The sequence below is a fragment of the Salminus brasiliensis genome, chromosome 10 (assembly GCF_030463535.1).
Source record: "Salminus brasiliensis chromosome 10, fSalBra1.hap2, whole genome shotgun sequence".
NCBI lineage: Eukaryota > Metazoa > Chordata > Actinopteri > Characiformes > Bryconidae > Salminus > Salminus brasiliensis.
The window spans coordinates 32,636,502-32,657,917 of record NC_132887.1 but is presented as its reverse complement, the minus strand read 5'-3'; the positions used below and the strand labels follow the sequence as shown (position 1 = coordinate 32,657,917).

Below are 21,416 nucleotides of genomic sequence, written 5' to 3'. Positions count from 1 at the left end.
TGCACAAACAGATATCCTCCTAAGATAGCCAAATCAAAAAAATAAAACACTCCAGTCTTTTGGGTTGATTGAGAACATAGTTGTTGTTCAATAATAAAAAGAATCCTCTCAAATACAACTTGCCTAATAATTCTGCACACACTGTAATTACAGACCTGTTTTTATCTAAGATCTTGATGCGATAGATCACAGTGTTCTCCTGGAAAGATTAGAAAACATAGTTTGAATCGCAGGAACATAGAATCCTGTAAGGCTATATCTTAGGAGCGTTACCCTATACATGTTGCACCTAGGCACAGTTTTAGCAAATGTGGTGTTTACTTCCAATGTAATTCAGATGATGCACAACTGAACATGCAGTGCCTTTCAAACGTATTGACCCCATTGGCATTTTTTATATTTTATCTCAACCTGGAATTAATTATTTGAGGGTTTGGATTTTTTTTAATTCTGAAGCAAACAACAAATAGCAGAAAACTTCAGTACTTTGTGGCAATTACAGCTGCAAGTCGCTTTGGATAAGTCTCTAGGAGTTTGCCCATTTCTCAAGGCAAAACTGCTCTAGTTCCTTCAAGTTAGATGGCTTCCGATGGTGAACAGCAATCTTCAAGTCTGACCACAGATTCTTAAATGGATTAAGGTCTGGGCTTTGACCAGTCCATTCCAATAGATTCACACATTTCCTCTTAAACCAGTCGAGTGCTGCTTAAGCAGTATGCTTTGGGTCATTGTCCTGTTGGAAGGTGAACCTCTATCCCGTCTGGGCCCTTTCAGAAAAGGTGTGTATATACTGACTGTTTTGTGCAGATGCATCACCTACAATATATAGATTTATAAAAACATTTCAAGAAGATAATTGTGTAAAATACAAATGCTGGAGGTTACATAGCTTCCTGGTTCTAAGCATTGACAAAGCAGAGGTTCTCATTTTAGGTCATATTAGGACATATTGTTACATTTCGCTGATTTCTCTGTTATTATAATATGCCTATTGTTAGAGGCAACATGGCTAAAAGATTTGTGTGTAGTATAAAGGAGAACAAGTGCAGTTGAGTTGCAGTAGGCAAGCCTTGAGACACAAAAGATTGAACAAGCACCTGGGTGGCTTCATTAGAAAGAAAGGATTGTATTCTCCAGATGTCGTAGAGGAGACTTCTGCTTGACCAGGTCAGGTTTGCAGCATAAGCCAATCACTGGTCATTCACAGCTACGCATAGCCTTTGCACTTCTGCAGCTGGAGGGACCGGGATATTCTTTATGGGGATGGCAAGATCACTGCAAGGATCTGTACCAGGGATGTAGGGTTATTGGGGTTAAGCATCAGGTGATAGGCTGTCAACCACAACCACAGCTGTACATATGAGTAGGCACCTGGGTGTCAGAAGTTTGGAAAGAAAGATGGATAGATGAAAGATATTACTGCACCAAGACAGCGAATATGAAGTAAAAACTGAAGAGGACTGAGCCTTGTGGGTGGAAAGTCTGTGTAGATCAGATGTGAAAGCAGATGTCTGCAAAGAGCATCTCTCTAAGTTGAATGCAAACTACTGCCTGTGATTCCAAGATTGGCAAGAACAGAGGAAGGATCTTGGGGTCAATTGTTTAAAGGCTACAGAGAGATCAAAACAAAGCCAGACTGGTAGAGGTCCTGGAGGTGATCATAAATGGAAAAACAGAGACAGTTTATTGTAGACAAGTATAATATTTTTTGCAGATATCTGAGCTGTCTAGTGTTAGATTCTTTAAGGGTTTAAGGGTTCTGTATTCAATTCAGTTCAACGAAACTGAATTGAAACACTATTAGGCTACGTTTCTAGTGCAGAATAGGTAGTACGTACAATAGTGAAAGGTTATTAGCCAAAACATGAGACAATACATAAACAATAAGTACAAAGACAGTAAATATGCATGTGCAAATGGGTGCATAAGACTGGGTGGTGGAGAGTGTGAGCAGCTTGTGCTGCTTCTCATGTAAATGAGGAGTAAAACAGGTTGAGGTCGGTGTGTGTGTGTGTGTGTGTGTGTGTGTGTGTGTGTGTGTGTGTGTGTGTGTGTGAGAGAGAGAGAGAGAAAGAAAGAGAGAGAGAGGGAGAGACCAGTTCAACCTGATCTTGAATCTGGTGTTCCTGTTCCTGCAGGGGAAGTAACTGGGGTCAGGGGACATGCTGATGGCTGTCCTCCAACATCTCTTGTTGTAGAGGTCCTATATGGGTGAGGGGGGGGGGGTCAGCTGTAGTGATGAACTGCAGTGAGCAGTCTTCACCACTGGATGGACTGTAGTGGGCGGTTTTCACCACTTTCAGCAGCACAAGCTGCTCACTCTCTCCACAGCCATCTCCTTAATGCTTAGGGCTATGTACAGAACTCCTGAAGTCTACATTCAGCTTCTTGGTTTTCCTGACCGTGAGAGAGATGTTGTCAGTGCACTACTCTGCAAGGAGCTTCACTTTCTCCCTGTATGATGTCCCTCATCATCATTGGTGATGTTGCAGATTACTGTGGTCATCTGCAAACTTGATTGTGTTGGAGCTGTGTTTGGCAAAGCACAGTGTACAGAGTGTAAAGCATTGGTGAGAGAATGCAGCCTTGTGGGCATCCAGTTCTGAGTATGAGGGTGCGGTGGTCTGCCAGTGAGGAAAACCATGATACATACAGAGTGTTGAGTTTGGAGACCAGTCTGGACAAGAATTATTGTGTTAAAGGCAAAGCTGAAGAAACCGCTTTCTGATGTAGATGTTTGTTCCTTCTAGGTGGTCCCAGAGTGCTAGGAAGGCCGCTCCCTATGTCAGCCAAAATCAGCCCCTCAGAGCACTTCATCACAATAGGTGAAAGAGTGATAGGACAGTAGACATTCAGGCAAGAAATGGTGGGTTTCATTGGAACTGGGCTGATGGTTGTGGCTTTAAGGCAGGCAGGAATGGTATCAGGTTCCAGGGAGATGGTAAAGATGTCTGCCCAGTGGTTGGCACACGCTTTTAGGACTCCTGGGATACCATCTGGGCTTTCCGAGTTGAGTGCATCAAGGCTCTCCTCACCTCTTCTGTATGCAGTGTGAGTAGCTCATCCATGGTGGAGAGCAGGGCAGTGGAGGTTAGCTGCGCATGAGTAGTGGTCTCAAAGCAGACATAGTGTTCGGTAGGAAGGCGCCTGCCTACACTGATGTGAGGACACACGACTTCGTACATGTCAGGCAGATAATGCATGACTGTGATGAGAAGCTTTTTCAGAAACTTTTGGAAAAAGGTATAGGTTGTAAAAAAAGGTGGAAATGTTCAAAATTGTTTAAAATCATTATACTGCATATAAATAATAAATCCGATGTTGCTAGATGTCATGTTTTAATTGATTTAGGCTGTTGATAAGATTGATTCTAAATTAAATTACACATCTCCTACTAGGATGTGAACAGGCTTATTTTGTAAAACTAATTGTATACACAGATTTAAATTGAAGTTTTAAGGTTTTATATTTGCAGGAGAAACTAAAACTGTCCAGATTAGCAAGGGGTAAGATAAATCCGCAAGAAGCCCAGTCCATGCAGAATGAGCAAATGGAACATCAGGACAGAATGGAAGAAGTGCAGCACTTAACGCACACCATGTCCGACGTGAACTCTAATGAATTAACACCTCTAAAAGGTAACTATTCGTCCTTAACATGACAAGCAGAGAGACTGAGAGACTCAAACAGATTGAGTCGTCATTGCCTTTTTTTCCCTCCTTTTTCCTAGATTTGCAACAAAGTGGTAGTGTTCTAGCCTCAACTAAGACTGGAGCCGTCACAGATGACTCAAGCCCCACCAGTTTGCAGGCACCTCAAAGTCCGGTTAAATGTTTTGCTCCACACCATCAGCCCAGTCCGCCCACAGCCCTACCTACCAGACACACACTGCCATGTCGTAGAAGGGCTATCAGTCTAAATAGAGCGCGCCCATCTCTTTCTAACAGATCTGGTGAGTACTATTCTGTAATGTGTGGTGACTTTTCTAGCAAGTCATTTTCTATGATTTGAAGGTTAAAATTTACAGTAATCAGATTAGACTGTGCAATTGAATGATGCAATATACATCTTGTATAGTTGTTTTGTCTGCTCTTCTTGAATCTCTTGGCATTATCTAATTTTATGATGAGAACATGGAGAGATATTTTACCAAAAAAAACGTTAATTCAAACAGAACCTTGTTTGATATAGAGTAACAAATGGTCACATTATATGGTTCATAATTTTATGGTCACATCTTAAACCAAAGTAAAAATACTTTTTATATATAACTAGATTAATTCACACCAGGTACCCCCAAGAAGGACCCTCATGAGCAGCGTGAGCTGCGTCCATTCTCAAAACCGGACTTTGCCCTTACTCAGAGCTTTAGACTGCTTAACTCCGATGACTGGTGAGTCTGAAACTGTGCAACCTACAAAACTGACTCTTGAAGCCAATTAATAACATATACCACAACATGCACAATCAGCCATAACATAAACATATAGGCATATATTCATCAAAATGACAAATCACTTAACCTAGTTATCAGGTAATATAGCGTTTCTTTATATTTTCATTTTAAATTCATAATACCAAAGAACAGCATACCAACTAAACCTGGCAATTAACTCAATTATGCTGATTTGGGCCCTTCTACATCGGACTTGGTATGTTGGAGTTATAAGGACCTTTTGCTTTTCCAGTGTATCCAGTATACATTTATCTGATGTCTTCATTTAGGGAGAAGAAAATTGAGGGCCTGACTTTTCTGCGTAGTTTAGTCCAGTATCACTCTGATGTGCTTATTAGCAGGCTTCATGATGTCTGCTTTGTTCTCATTCAAGAGGTGAGCCACAACCTTCTTTTGACTTTCATGAATGTTAAACTAAAACTGTACCTGTATTTAGGTTTTTTAATTAATTTTGAACACTGCAAGATTGAAGAAGGGAACTCCTAAGATAATGGGTGCCATATGATACGAGTCTCACTCAAAATGGAGACTCCTACTCTGGGGTTGCTGAATTTTGACCAATTTGTGAGAAAACACACACAGAACAACTCGCTCAATATAAGAATATTTTATAATATATAATATAAAATTAATAAGTTGTGTACACACAATAACTGGGATAATAAATTATATAAATTAAACCTTAGCAAAAACTAGTTTTTATTTTGCTTAGTTTTGAGTTATTCTTATTTACTTTTACTATTTATTTTGTTCTGTTTATTAGCCAGGGGTATGCATGCAGGTTCTTCATTGCAGGAAAGGGAAAATTAAAGGAAAGTGAAACAGAAAGCACCCCCCCCCCCCCCCCCCCCCCAAAACATGTTTAATATCTACCTTATTTCTCAGTTAAAAAGAGACGAAATCCGAAGCATTTTTAGAAACTCAACCTAAAACTGTCTAATCATGTTCTTCACCCCTTTCTGTACACATTACAATTACTTAGAAAAGACCAGAGTTGGGCCAAAGTTAGAAATACACACACATCAAATATATAGCACAGAAGACAACAGATATTCTCACAATATTTCTCATTATCACAAACAGGCCTCTCACTGCTTCTTCACACACCACACACATACACACACTTTTCAAAGTGTGAGCATTGTTCAGATTCAAAACAGTTGAATTGCAAAGCTGCTCCTCAATCCCAGGCACACGACAGATACACACTGCCGGGGGCTATTGAGACAACACCCCCGGCATTCACTGTTCATTCCTCCATCACATTCACAGCATATATCCAGATGATTTCTAGAAACTTGACACCACTACTAAAAGCACACATTTGTTTGTTGACCATAGGACTACCTAAAGTCAGGTAATATTTTGACGAGGTTCATATTTGACCGTGATAGCACTGAAATGTTCAAGCAACGATTAAGTTAAGTGTAATCTCACAGTTGCTTGCTATCTGGTAAATAGCAAGCAACTGTGAGCCATTTCATTTGAGACTAGTTTACCAAGGCTAGCAGGCTAGCAAGAGGTTCGCTTACCAATGCTAGCACAGGCTAGCTACCTACATTTTTTCTGTAACCAAGAATGAATACTTAATCATTGCTAATATCAAGTTAAATTAAGTGTATTCTCTAGTGGTGCTAGGGGTGAGTGTCAGGTTTCTAGAATATATGCTGTACATGTGGTGATGGGATGAACAGTGCATGCAAAGGGTGTGGTCTCATTAGCCCTTCAGTGTGTAATGTGCCATGTGCCTAGGATTAAGGAAACAGCTGTTTCAACTGTTTCGGATGAATCTAATTATTTTTGCCAAGATTGTGCTTTGGTATATTTTTGACCAACTAGATTTAAGTTTCTAATATTTAGCTTTAAATATTCTCATTTTATTCCCGTTAATTCCCATAATTTCCCAACAAAATTCCCATAATATTGCAACCCTACTTCCTAGGTAGAATCTTTGTAGCGAAATGACAGTGTTTTCATCCTAATAGAAGTATGTAAAAGATTACTATTAGTCATACATTTTAAGAGGAATACAAAAAGAAACATTTAACATGCAGTTATACAAGAAAAAACAGTATGCCATGGTTAGGGGATAAGGAATAACAGTGTAACATATATAAGTAGATGTATGAAAAAACTAATACAATACAACAATCCTACTTTGATCAATAACACTTTGGACATCAGTCAACTTGGTTGCCATATGCAAATATTTTTGTTTCTTGGGTCCATGTTACAGCAGTATCACTGTTGTGTGACAGTTTCACTGTATAGTGTCCTTCATTATGGTGGGTATCAAATTACTTCCACCAATTAGCTTTAGCAACTAAAGATAGGTGGGATTGGGTATATCAAATAAAATAATGTAATTACCTTCATGATCTTTGGTCAACTTTTGTAGAGTATTTTTTTTGCATGGATTCACAAATGTCTGTATTTCACCAGTTTACCTGCTGGAGGTGTCCGTCGATTCATGAACATTTAAGGTTGGATTTCTGAAAGTGAGTTTGAGAATGCGTTTAGAATGCGCTAATGGCTTTCATCTTGAGACCAAGGAATTACAACCATGGAAAGTCAGGTGAAAGCTGGCACTGTGATCCATGAATTAAAAGGAAGGTCTAGCTCTCAAAACAACTTTTACAATATTGTAATTGTCTCATTCAGTCTGTAAGAAGAGAGTAGTTTCTTTGAGATTTCCTGGTGACCAATTTGCAGTTCAGAAATATGTAGTAGAAATGCTTACTCTGTGTAGAGAGAGATAAAGCCAATTTAATACAGTGTGTGCAGAATTATTAGGCAAGTTGTATTTGAGAGGATTCTTTTTATTATTGAACAACAACTGTTCTCAATCAACCTAAAAGATTCATAAATATCAAAGCTTAATATTTTTGGAAGTTGGAGTGTTTTTTTTTTTTTTTTTTTTTAGATTTGGCTATCTTAGGAGGATATCTGTTTGTGCAGGTAACTATTACTGTGCAGAATTATTAGGCAACTTATTAAAAACAAATAAATACCCATCTCACTTGTTTATTTTCACCAGGTAAACCAATATAACAACACAAAATTTAGAAATAAACATTTCTGACATTCAAAAACAAAACCAAAGACCAATATAGCCACCTTTCTTTACGATGACAGTCAAAAGCCTTCCATCCATAGATTCTGTCAGTTGCTTGATCTGTTTATGAACAACATTGCGTGCAGCAGACACCACAGCTTCCCAGACACTGTTCAGAGAGGTGTACTGTTTTCCCTCCCTGTAGATCTCACATTTTATGAGGGACCACAGGTTCTCTATGGGGTTCAGATCAGGTGAACAAGGGGGCCATGTCATCATTTTTTCTTTTAGACCCTTACTGGCCAGCCACTCTGTGGAGTATTTGGATGCATGTGATGGAGCATTGTCCTGCATGAAAATCATGTTTTTCTTGAACGATACCAACTTCTTTCTGTACCACTGCTTGAAGGTGTATTCCAGAAACTGGCAGTAGGTCTGGGAGTTGAGCTTCACTCCATCCTCAACCCGAAAAGGTCCCACAAGTTCATCTTTGATGATCCCAGCCCATTCCAGTACCCCACCTCCACCTTGCTGGCGTCTGAGTAGGAGTGGAGCTCTTTGCCCTTTACAGATCCAGCCTCGGGCCCATCCATCTGGCCCATCAAGTGTCACTCGCATTTCATCAGTCCATAAAACCTTGTTTCTTGTTCAAAGGTGGTTGTTTTTCAGCCTTCCTTACCTTGGCCAGGTCCCTGAGTATCGCACACCTTGTGCTTTTTGATACTCCAGTAACGTTGCAGCTCTGAAATATGGCAAAACTGGTGGCAAATGGCATCTTGGCAGCTTCACGCTTGATTTTCCTCAATTCATGGGCAGTTATTTTGCGCTTTTTTTTTTTTTTCAACATGTTTCTTGCGACCCTGTTGGCTGTTTGCTATGAAGCAAATCACCCGGGTTTTACTGTATAGAGAACTGTCTGTGCCCTGAATAAAACCCAAACATATCTAAATCACAACGTTATAATAGTAGGAGACTTTAATATTCATTTGGATAAAGCCGACGATTAACAAAGGCGTTTGCATCAATCGTAGATTCTGTCTGCATCATTAAGTCAATAATGGCAGTCAACTGGTGTAGCTGATTTAGAACATAGTTGTAGAACAAAGGCTGGAGGCCTTCTACCCATTTCCACAGGCAGAAATAGAAAACATTATTATTAATTGTACCACCTGTACACTCGACCCAAGTCCCTCAAAAATACTAAAAGAAATACTTTCAATTATAATCAGACCTCTTTAAACAATAGTTAATTCATCTATTAGCTTAGGGTATGTACCCAAAACCCTTAAATTAGCAGTCATAAAACCTTTAATCAAGAAACCAAATCCTGATCCTAGTGTATTGTCTAATTACAGACCCAAATCGAACTTAACATTTATATCCAAGATAGAAAAGGCTGTGGCCCAACAACTCTGCTTATACCGGAGTAAGAATGACATATCTTAGATAGAAAAATTCCTATCTGTATTCAGACCCCATCATAGCACTGAGACAGCCCTAGTAAAGATTACAAACGGTCTCCTTCTTGCCTCTGTTTAAGGCTATGTTTCATTATTAGCTCCATTCAAACTCCGTTTTTTGACACTATAGATCAGACTATTCTCTTAGACAAAGAACATGGTTCAGGAAAAGCCCGGTCATTGTTCAAATATCCAACCGAACACTACCAGTTTGTAAAAGTAAAAGATTTATCCTCAAATTCCACAAAAGCTATTTTAGGTCCACTATTATTTACAATATACATGTTATTGTAACATGTATATCTGGGCATAGTTATAATCAGACATGGTGTTAATTTCCATTATTATGCAGATGACCCACAGCTCTATATATCAGCCAAAACTGACGTTTCTAGATGAAAGAAAATTGAGTACTGTTTAAAGGATATAAAACTCTGGATGTCACATAACCTCCTTCTTTTTGACAGTAACAAAACCGGGGTTCTCCTTTTAGGTCCAAAAGACACTAGAAATAAACTAGTCAGACTTAATGTTAGACTTGGCATATTTCCATTATTTCTGGTCCAGCAGTTTAAAGTATGGCGTCATATTCGATTTAGATCTATCATTTGAGCAACATATAGCTAATATTAGTAGGACTGCCTTTCTACATCTTTGGAACATTGTCAAACTAAGAAATTTCTTATCTCTACTGGATGGAGTAGAGCTAGTACACACTTGTATTATCTCAAGGCTAGGTTATTGTAATGTATTGTCAGGGTGTTCCAGCAGGAACCTCAACTAGTTCAAAATGTTGCAGCCAGCGTCCGTACTAAAACTAGAAAATATGGCCATATCAGTCCTGTTCCATCAGCACTGCATTGGCTCCCAGTTAAATTCCGTATTGACTACAAAATTTTTCTATTAATATACAAAGCCCTACATGGCCTTGCTCCTGAGTACCTGTGAGATCTTATTACATATTATGAACCTTTAAGATTACTTGGATCTCAGGGAGTTGAGAAAAGGGAGGAGGAGAGGGTGTGCGTGCCACACCGACGTCTGAAGAGATACATTGTTCAGGTCGCTGTGACCCATAGATCAGAGTGCTGGCGCCTGAGAGGACACATTGTCCGGGTTGAGAGGTTACTAGCAGGTCAAGATAGGCTGTAAATACGTCAGGTGCACTCCCAATGCAGCTGTAATCTATGCTAGGAAAAAACAATAGTGTTTCATGGAAAGAGAAGGGCGATTTAACATATGCCGTGCAGGCAGTTGCAAGGCCAACACATGATTATAGTTAGCACACACTATCACCAGGCTAAGCATGATTACAATGAATGAGTGGATTTTAAATGAGTCTATTATGAATCAACATAAAATTATAATGTGGTTATAATATAATTTTCCATAACACTTCCCCCTTTTATTCTTAATAAATCATTTAAACTTGATTATGAAACATTTCTCTAAGGCCCTCAAATTGGCCATCATTCTCAGAATTGGACGTCTCTAAGAAAAGGGCTGCAGCTTGTACTTGTATGGATTTTGAGACACAGCGTCCCACCAAGGAGAAAAAACATGGGCCTAGAATCAAAATGGTCAATATCAACATTACAATTGGAGCTACCATCGACCACAATCTGAGTACCTCATGCCCTAATAGGGCTGACAACCATGCCCACCTTCCCCCTTGCATAGTGTCCGGAGGAATCACTGCTTTACGCATGTGGCTCATGTAGTCCGTGATGTTTGTACTGAAATCGGGAAGATAAAAACAGCATGAAGTATTTATCATTTTACAGACCCCCCCTTGGTGTGCTGTGAGTAAATCTAACACCATACGATGCTGTACCACGGCCGCTCGTATGGCCTGTTGTTCTTGTCTCAGAGCTCCTACAGCCCCAGCAGTGTCATTCACTGTTACCATGAGTTCGTACGCCAGGTTTGATCTTCATTAGAGTCGCTGCTGTTCCGATCCCGGGCAGAAGTGACCACCCGATGGTACCTGTGAGTGTGGTGAATGACTCCATCAGGCGATACTGGCCGTAGTGTGTCTGTTGAAGTGACCTCCTCATCCTTGTGTGAGAAGCTTGAGGTTGTTCGGCGTTGTGTAGGCTGAAAACCGTGGACCTGGGAAGAACAGCCCCAGCATAGCAGCAGCCGGTCCAGTTCCTGGGGAGCTGTCCATAGGCCTTATCCCCACAGATCCATAACAGATTTTTGGTGCCCTGAGGTTTAGTCATTTACAGTCATATTTAGTGGTGTTCCCCTTGCATTTGGTGCCTCCATCCGTGATGTATCTGTCACATCTTGACTATCCGACACTATGAGTCCCAGTTAAAGAGCAAGCGCAGGTTTCTCCCTTGCTTGACGAGACGTGAAGCACAATTTTTGGCGGGTTGTGATCTTTTGGGGATGAGCAAGTTGTCGATTGGCTGATCACATTGCACATGGAGGGAGTGACGTTGTGATAGACCAGGTCAGTTCGGCGAAGTGGCATGACGACCCATGGAACTGACGTGCTGACATACCAGGCAGTGTGGCTGTTCAGCGGACCTGACGTGTAGTACCGCAGACATGCAGGCTCTGTTGTGGTGGCATTGTATTGCTAACCTTTCTTGTTCAGTCATGCTACGGCCCTGGAAACCTGGTTCCAAGTCTTCTGCCACTACTTCCTCTTCCTCTGCGTCCTGTGCATTTAGCAGTCTTTCCTTCAGCAGTTGTTCATCCGTTGGTACAGGGGGGAGAGCGATGAGGGAGAGTGGAGCACAATAATCAGCACCTGCTCGTTCAATGCAGCATTGGTAGTTGCCGCTAGGGAGAGTTTCATTCCATCTTCCAGTCACTTTTATACCCAGCTGATTGCCATCTTCTGGTAGTGTTATTAGTGTTATGTTGGCCCCACTCTTGATCTCTGACTGGGCAATGGGGTCATAGAGATATTTCCGGTAATCTGCATAGCTATAAAGATGGCTGGGTACTTTTATGATGCGACAGTTTAGCACCTGTGGCTTATTCACATGTGCTGTGATCATTTGACGCAGGGGGTTGTCAAATGCATGTTTCCACAGGTAGTCTCGCCCGCTGGATGTGTAGATTAGGTGTTTGCATCCCATCTTGGCAAGTCCAATGTCTGAGGCAGGTCCCTCAGTCTCCCATTGGACAGTGACAGTTGCATATGTTTGTGCTGTTGCCATCCGGACGCAGTAGATGAGCAGAAACACAGTCACACCCCACCCCCGTGTTCTTGACAGTCCCCAAGTGCCCATAGTGGCCGGCATTGCTGAAAACGCCCTATAGCACAGGTCCTGACCTAAGACTGGGTGTGCTGTGTTTCGCTGTCCTCCACCGGTGGTGCCCTCTTGCAGTGCATGTGATGTACCCACGTCGCTCGTCCTTCAATCCTCACAGCTGTGTGGGTGACCATCAGCACGTGATGCGGTCTGTCCACCCTGGTAGGTTCCACCTCCTTCTCCGCAGGTCCTTCGTGCAGCGGACTCACTGCTGGGCTCTGCAGCACTGCTTTCACCTGTGTGCACGAATGGGGTCCTGTTGTCACTTGAAACTCGGCTTGGCAGCCCCCATCTTGGGATGATTTCTCTCAGGAACGCCTTTGTGACTGCTGCTCCATTCTGTTTTTTCTGTTGGAAAAGCCTCAGACCACATACTGAACATGCACAAGACCAGCAAGTATTTTTCCCCTTCAGCTGGAGTAAATTCTACAAAATAAATTTGCCAGTGCTGAAATGGTCCAGTTGCTGGGGGGTGACTCTTGTGAGTCCCTGGCCACGAGTTGTGTTTTGTGCACACACTAAACATTTTGAACAAAAATTTCGGGTGAGTGTAGTGACCAATGTTTTGTTATGCTATCAACTATTCCCCCTTTGGACATGTAGCTACGCCCATGTACAATTTCAACTAGGCCCCTCATGTATGCTCTAGGCAAGCAGGGGCGATTTGTTTGTGTGTGTGTGTCCAAACAGAATTTAGTTTGCTGCATCCGGCTTTTCTCCATTGCTTAATTTCTGTTGCAGTAGCCATGGACTGAATTTCAGTGATGCTTGCAGGCTGTGTAGTGTCAGGTAGCTGTGAAGCTTGTACGGCGGCTGTAGTGGCTGTGTGTTTGGCAACTGCATCTGCAAATGCGTTACCTTTGCTGACAGGATCTTGGGCTGCTGTATGAGCAGCACATTTCATTACTGCAACCTCAGCTGGTAGCATAACAGCTTCCAGAAGATCCTTGACTAATGCATGGTGTTTGATTTTGCTCCCTGAGCTGGTTAGGAAGTTCCTGTGCTTCCAAATATTCCCGAAGTCATGCAGAATGCCCCAAGAGTACCTGCTGTCGCAAAAAATGTTTACTCTTTTGCCTTCGGCTAATTTGCATGCTTCAGTCAGAGCTACAAGTTCTGCAGCTTGAGCAGAGTATGATGGGGGCAGTGGCTGTGTTTTGAGCACTTCTGTCTCTGAAACCACAGCATATGCTACTCTGTTAGTACCTGTGTTGTCTCTGCGAGCAGAGCCATCCACAAAAAGCTCCATTTCCGCATTTTGTAATGGTTCCTCTTTGAGGTCAATGCGGGGGCTACATGTATGTTGTAGGACTGCCTGGCAGTCATGAGGTTCCCCGTCCTCAGCTGTTGGGAGGAGGGTGGCTGGGTTGAGAGTGGAGCATCGCTTTACAGTGATGTTTGGCATGTCTAAGAGTGTGGTGTGATACCTCAACCACCTTTGTGCAGATAGGTGGGACACCTTCTGGTCCTGCAGGATGCGGTGAACCGCGTGTGGGACCATCACTGTCAGTGGAGCATAAGCAACAATGTCCCTGGATGCTGTAATTGCCTTTTCTGCAGCAGCTACTGCTCTGAGACACATTGGTAAACCCTGTGCTACAGTGTCTAACTTGCCTGAGAAATACGCCACTGGGCGTTGTTTATCACCATGTGTTTAAGTGAGCACAGATGTCATGTATTTGTCCTTAGCATCTACCATTTGAGTGAATGGTTTTGTTGGATCAGGGATTCCCAGAGCAGGCATTGTTTGTAAGGCCTTTTTTAACTCATTAAAAGCTTGCTCTGCTTCTGGAGTCCACTTTAAGACCGAGCTGCTGCTTCCCTTATTGGGAATGATGTCTCTCAGAGGGCCCTCTTTTTCTGCATAAGAAAGGATAAATGTTCTGCAGTATGAACACATTCCCAAAAAGAAGAGCAGCTGCTTCTTCGTTTTGGGTTTGGGGAGAGAGACTATGGCCTGTGTGTGATGAGCTGACAAGACCTGAGTGCCTCGGGAAAGTATGTGACCCAGGAATGTAACTTCCTGTTTGCAATATTGCAAATTTGGTTTGTGCTGGCCTTGTGCCCCTCATTGGCTAAATGAGTGAGGAGTGCCAGGGTGCCTGCTTGACACAATTTCCGCGTGGGGGGGCGCTAACGAGCAGGTCATGCACGTACTGAACTAGAGTCACCTGCTCAGGTAGGATCAAGGAACTCAAACTTTGATGCAAGGCTGAGTTGTAAATGGTGGGTGATTCACAGTACCCTTGACAAAGGCTTGTAAAGGTATAAGTCTGACCTTCGAATGAAAATGCAAACCAAAATTGGCTGTCTGGGTGGACAGGTATGCTGAAAAAAAAACATTTGCCAGGTCAACTACTGAAAACCACCCATGATCGCTTGGTATCTGAGAGAGGATGGTGTGTGGGTTGGGTACTTCCGGTGCTCGTGGATGTACAGCTGCATTTACAGCTTGTAAATCCTGCACAAATCTCCACTCATCTCTGCCTGGTTTCTTAACTGGGAAGATTGGAGTTCGCACAGGAGAGGAGGGGCATGGAATAATTACTCCAGTTTCTTTCAACGACTGAAACACGGGCCTAATGCCCTCCAAAGCCTCCTTTTTTAAAGGATACTGATGTTATTTGGGCCTGTAATCTGACTTTGGCACAATACGGACTGGTTCACAGTTCTTAACCAACCCCACATCATGTTTCCCACACGCCCAAAGTGTGGGAGGCACAGATGACAGCTCCTCCTCCTCGGTTGGGGTGAGCGCAACACCGGTGAAGAGCTCATTCTGTGTGAGCAGCTCCACAGTTCGGTTCACCAGCAGCTCGCAAGCATGCTCTGTTTTTCACGCATTAGCAGTGGAGCTAAAGAAAACTCTAGGGTTTTCGTGGGTTGCCAGTCCGACAGTCGACTGAGCCATGCAGGCCGTGGCCCCACCTCCTCCCACTGCATTGTGTCCTCCGACCTCCCCAACGCAATGTGAGGAGTCGAATCCGACACATCAAACAACTCACTCTGTACTTCACACAACTGAACTAGGGCAGCAGCCCACCGATCACTCCACACGAGTGCACACACGTTCAGCATTTCTCTGTCTACTTTAGAAAACTCAGTTTCAAAATCAGGTCCATCAGAAACATTGGCCATACAATACAAATCATCCGGCTTTTCCCAAAGCAAATGGGTTGAGACTGTGCTTTTCACCTCTCTGAGGAAGTGTTTCTTTGTTTCTCCTGTGCTGTCCAAACACTGCCACTCATAGGCATACCCCGGTGTACCTGGGTCATACTGAACCATCTGAGGTTCCCCGAAAGAAATGGAGAGCCCCTTTGGGGTGCTCTGGAGTGTGCAATTCAATTTGCACATCAAATCTCGTGCCATGAGGTTGACTGGACAGACAGGTGAAACAATGTTCAAACTCATAAGTTTCTACTTTGCGTTGGAGGGGAGTGGACACCCTTTCTGTTACCGTATTACCCCCTACACCTATAATAGTTACAGTTATGTCAGGTTGAAGTGGACACACAATCTGTTCTTTTTGTATTACTGAGTGGGCTGTCCCACTATCTACCAAAAACTTCAATTTTTTCCCATTTATTACAATTTCAATTTGTGGTAAAGCTGTGGGGTTATTACTGAGTTGCTGGGCTAAAGAGTAATATGGATTTAGTACTTCCCTGTCCAGTGTGTCTCCGTCTGTGTCCTCGCCATCCCGCCCCTCCACCGCACGTCAGTTGCTGCCCGCTTCTTCCAGTGTCAGCTGGTGTTGTACAGGTATTCAAGCTTACGCAACAGCAGTCGTCTTAGCTCCATAGCTGTGGGTCGGCAGGATCTCACAAAGTTCTGTAACTCTTGGCTGAAACGTTCTCCCCCCACTGTAGCTGGATGGGGGAGACTGGAAGCTGCCTCTGCAATATCAGCTTCAGTCCAGTGTCTGTGTACCATAATCACTCCTTCTGCTTCAGCCACCTCAATCATAGGGAACTGTCCAACTGGTGTGGGTGGAGGTGGGGGAGGCCAGTATTCCTCTATGGAATCGCTTGCATTGCAAATACCGGTCCTGGTGGTGGATCGCTGCTGGGGGGTGGTAGGCCCGTCTTCTGCTGCTGAAAGCAGGTATGTCCACTCACTGGGATGTTTCCTGAGGCCTGTTCCACTCGCCCTCGTTCTTTCTCAGTCAGGCCTTGGTCCTGTTCACGGGTCAGTGGAGCATATGGTCCCTCTGAAGTGTTTCCAACTGGTTTGGATGCCAGTTCCTGTGTGGTCCTATCTAGCGCCCCCTCAAAGTCCTGTAGTTGGTCTCGCAATTGGGCTTGTAGTGGCGGCTGATGCGGTGCGTCTTCAGCTGGGTATGGAGGGGGTTCTGCTGCGGGTGTCGATGCTTGCATTCCAGCCGCTGGTGGATCTGCTGGTCGGGCCATTGGTTGAGCCGTTTGCTGAGTCGCCGGGTGAGCCACTGGTTGAGCTGCTGGCTGCTGGCAGGGCACTGGAGGTGCGGCATCGAGGTTGGGATCGGCTGTGAGAGACACACACTGAGAGACACCGTTAGTTCCCCCTTTTCCCTCCCTAGCCTGTATCTGGCCTTGACGCTTCTCTGCTTCTCCCAGCCAGAAATTCAGCATGCTCAGCATTCCCACACTGTGATTTGACCAATAATCTAAAGCTTTTTTATCTGTTGTATTTGGCTTACTGCCTAGTTTTGAGTTTCTGCAAATATTTCTTCTGATATTTAACACTTATTATCATTATGAGGAAAACCAAAATATTTAATCCAGAAGGGCACATACTGTGTGACATCCTCCCCATAATCTTTTCGCATTTGAAAAAATGCTGCTTCTTTTTATTATATTATATATTGTATGTGTGTATATATATATATATATATATATATATATATATATATATATATATATATATATATATATATATATATATATATATACATACAGTCATGCCCGAAAGTATTCATACCCCTGGCAAAGTTTGACTTAAATTTACTTTTATTTAACCAGAAGTTATATTTTTGCCTTGAAACGACACAGGCATCTCCCAGGAGATAACACGATGATGTACAAGAGGCATCATTGTGGGGAAAAGTATTTCTCAGCTTTTATACACATTTGAACAAAAAGTGGCATGTCCAAAATTATTCATACCCTTTGAAAACTGTCACAGTATATGGGAAAATCCAAAGTTCTATACCATTCCAAATAGTCCAAGCTGTTTTAAAGCATCCTAATTACCCTGATTCATTGGGAACAGCTGTTTTAATCAACTCAACAGGAGAAAAACAGCAGCTCTCTGCAGTTGGTTTGTGGACAGTCATGGCTAAGACAAAGGAGCTCACTAAGGACCTGCGGCTGTGCATTGTGGCCGCTCACAAGTCAGGAAAGGGCTATAAAGCCATATCAAAATGTTTTCAAGTTCCAGTGGCTACAGTGCAAAGTATTATTAAAAAATACAAGAAGTTCTGCACTGTGGAAAATCTCAGAAGATGTGGTCGGAAGCCAAAAGTGACACCTGTGCTGGCCAGGAGAATAGTGAGAGAGGTGAAGAAAAATCCAAGGATCACCACCAAGGCCATCCTGGTGAATCTGGACTCTGCTGGTGGCGACATCTCAAGGCAGACAGTTCAACGGACACTGCACACTGCTGGGTTCCATGGACGCAGGCCAAGGAGGACACCACTTCTTCAGAAAAGGCACACAAAAGCCCGCTTGACCTTTGCAAATGCTCATCTGGACAAAGAAGAAGACTTCTGGTGTTCTGTTTTATGGTCAGATGAAACAAAAATTGAATTGTTTGGCCACAATGATGTGTGCACCATTTGGCGTAAAAAAGGAGAAGCCTTCAACCCTAAGAACACCATCCCCACTGTCAAACATGGTGGTGGGAACCTAATGTTTTGGGGGTGTTTTTCAGCCAATGGACCAGGGAACTTGATCGCAGTAAATGGCACCATGAAAAAAGAGCAATACATCAAGATTCTCAACAACAACATCAGGCAGTCTGCAGAGAAACTTGGCCTTGGGAACCGGTGGACATTTCAGCACGACAACGACCCAAAACACACAGCCAAAGTGGTGAAGAAATGGTTAGCAGACAAAAACATTAATGTTTTGCAGTGGCCCAGCCAGAGTCCTGACTTGAATCCAATTGAGAATCTGTGGAGGGAGCTAAAGATCAGGGTGATGGCAAGGAGACCCTCGAACCTCAAAGAGTTGGAGCTCATCACTAAAGATGAATGGGCAAAAATACCAGTGGAGACATGCAAAAAGCTGGTCAGCAATTACAGGAAGCGTTTGATTGCTGTAATAGCCAATAAAGGCTTTTCTATTAATTATTGAGAAGGGTATGAATAATTTTGGACATGCCACTTTTTGTTCAAATGTGTATAAAAGCTGAGAAATATTTTTTCTCACAATGATGCCTCTTGTACATCATCGTGTTATCTCCTGGGAGATGCCTGTGTCATTTCCAGGCAAAAATATAATTTCTGGTTAAATAAAAGTAAATTTAAGTCAAACTTTGACAGGGGTATGAATACTTTCGGGCATGACTGTATATATATATATATATATATATATATATATATATATATATATATATATATATATATATATATAAATAAAAAAATAATAAAAACTTACTATGGGATCCCATTTTGCTCTCTCAATGCACTGTACCTTCTGCAATTTAGTCCCAAAAAGTTTTTTACTGTGAGTTTTTTGCCTCAATTTCTCACTACGTCCCCACCACCTGGACCCGGGTCACTAATCACTATTGATACATCTAAAGATAGAGGACTTAAAACCTATCCGTCTAATAATAGCGGAGTAAAAACCCGTCTGTCTACTACTAGAGGACCAACATCCGTCTAATGATAGAGGACCAACATCCATCTAATGATAGAGGACCAACGTCGGTCTAATAATAGAGGACTAACTTCCGTCTACTAATAGAGGACAAAACCGCAGCAGTCTACTGCGCCTATTTCACAGTACGTCGTGAAATATACACTAAGGTGGTGGAGGACCAAGGCAAAAACTCCAGGGATTTCGGAGTATATTGTTATACTCACTGAGTGATCCAATTCAGGTTCTGATAGGTCACCACTGGTTCGTTTGGATGAGGCAGGACTTGCAGGCGGAGGGATGATCACCCCCACGGTACTTGCCCTTGTTCTGTGGGTCTTCCTCTTTTGGGTCCGGTTCGTTTCTCCGGAGGGCGTCCCCGGTGTGCGCACAGCTGCTCTACCTCCGCTGCAAGGCCGTGCTCATCCTGTTCGTGACGCCAAGTTTGTCGTGAAATTCTGTCAAGAATCGATAAGGCAGACAAGAATATGCATTGAGTAGCAAAGTTTTATTGAGTCTGTTAGCAGTTCGAAACCACAGTGCAGACTGAGGTAAAAACGTTTAACATACATACTTATAGTATAGATTAGGGAGTTGAGAAAAGGGAGGAGGAGAGGGTGTGCGTGCCACACCGACGTCTGAAGAGATACATTGTTCAGGTCGCTGTGACCCATAGATCAAAGTGCTGGCGCCTGAGAGGACACATTGTCCGAGTTGAGAGGTTACTAGCAGGTCAAGATGGGCTGTAAATACGTCAGGTGCACTCCCAATGCAGCTGTAATCTATGCTAGGAAAAAACAATAGTGTTTCATGGAAAGAGAAGGGCGATTTAACATATGCCGTGCAGGCAGTTGCAAGGCCAACACATGATTATAGTTAGCACACACTATCACCAGGCCAAGCATGATTACAATGAATGAGTCTATTATGAATCAACATAAAATTATAATGTGGTTATAATTTTCCATAACACATCTAATCTAATCTAAATCTAATTGATCACTTTTAATTTCATTTACAATGACTGCTTTCGAGGTTAGTGATCTAATATTAAGTAGACCGAACTTTAGGTCTGAGGTGGTGCTGTCACCATTTGAGTGTCAGAATTTGACAGGAACTAAATTATTAAAACGAGCTGATTTATTTGTTTTATGTTTGGATTTAATTCGGGGTACTCTCTGCTCCCTGGGAGCCGCAGTAATGGCTGCCCAACGCTCGGAGCACATGTGATTACAGTCACTGTATGTGTTTCACTGGTGTGTATGTGTGTTCACTGCATGGATGGGTTAAAGGCGGAAGCCAAATTCCATCTGTGTTCGACAAAAATGGTGAAAAGTTTACTACTTACACTTAAAGTATGCTGAGAAATATACTTTTCTAAACTAAAAAGTGGGGCAATTTAATCCCAAGACAAAATGATATAGTACACTTGCATATGTACATACATGTATCTGTATATTTTGTATTTATTTATTTTGTATTTTGTGCTTACTGTCTATGTACCACGTCTCGTGTTTTGTCTGTTGTCCTTGCACTTTTGTACCATGTACTTGCCTATTACTGCACCAGACACCTTGTTGGATGAAACGGATTTCCAGTGGATTCCCTACACCATGTATTAGTAGTATAGTGTACTAATAAGCGTACTGTTTCAGTACTTTGTGAGACTAAATTTGCCCAGTAGTTTATAAAATAAACTCAAAGATGTACTCCAAGTATGATGGTAAGCTTTGAGTATGCAGTTTGTTTATTATTTTTTATTTTGTAAAAATTTTGCCAAATTTATGATGAAAACTCATCAGTCAAATTAAGTCCAGTGTCGTAGCCAATGATTTATGTATTACTAAGATTTGCCATTAAGCTTTTTGATCTCCTGTTTTGTGATGAGATTTATATTGCATTGTTTTGCTAACAACAAACCTTTGAGTCACTGGCTTTAAAACTGGTCAGAAAGAGCATAATGAGTATTCAGGAAGAGCTGAATGTGAGAATTGAGAGTGTACGGTGGACTATAGAAGACAAACTGAACACAATCCTCAGAACGGTAAGGTGAAGGCGGTGTCTAGTCATTAACAACCTGAAGTGAGCCAACTCTAATTTCTGAGGCTGAAATTATTTTGTGTGAGAGGCCAGCTGCTAAGAACTTTCTGTAAGTCTGTGATGTTGAGTGTCATTTTTTGAATGCTGTTCTGTCCTGGGGCAGCAGTATTACATCTCATTTCAGAGTGGAGGAACCTGATCACTGCAGGTTTACGGATAGAAGTATTCAGAAAGAGCTCAGTCAAAACTTTGTGAAGAAAATGTTTTTAGAGGGTGCAAGAGAAT

The 21,416-nt window shown here is 42.4% G+C and overlaps 1 protein-coding gene across 4 annotated transcripts in view; it reads left to right on the top strand.

Annotated features, from left to right (window-relative positions):
* Positions 1-21,416, top strand: part of LOC140564424 (TOG array regulator of axonemal microtubules protein 1) — a 59,332-nt gene that overhangs the window by 23,187 nt on the left and 14,729 nt on the right. For all 4 annotated transcript variants that reach the window (XM_072689870.1, XM_072689869.1, XM_072689871.1 and 1 more), the window contains 4 exons: positions 3,476-3,638; positions 3,731-3,952; positions 4,291-4,393; positions 4,726-4,831. In XM_072689870.1, coding sequence (XP_072545971.1) covers positions 3,476-3,638; positions 3,731-3,952; positions 4,291-4,393; positions 4,726-4,831 — 594 coding nt within the window. The remainder of the gene's footprint in view (positions 1-3,475; positions 3,639-3,730; positions 3,953-4,290; positions 4,394-4,725; positions 4,832-21,416) is intronic.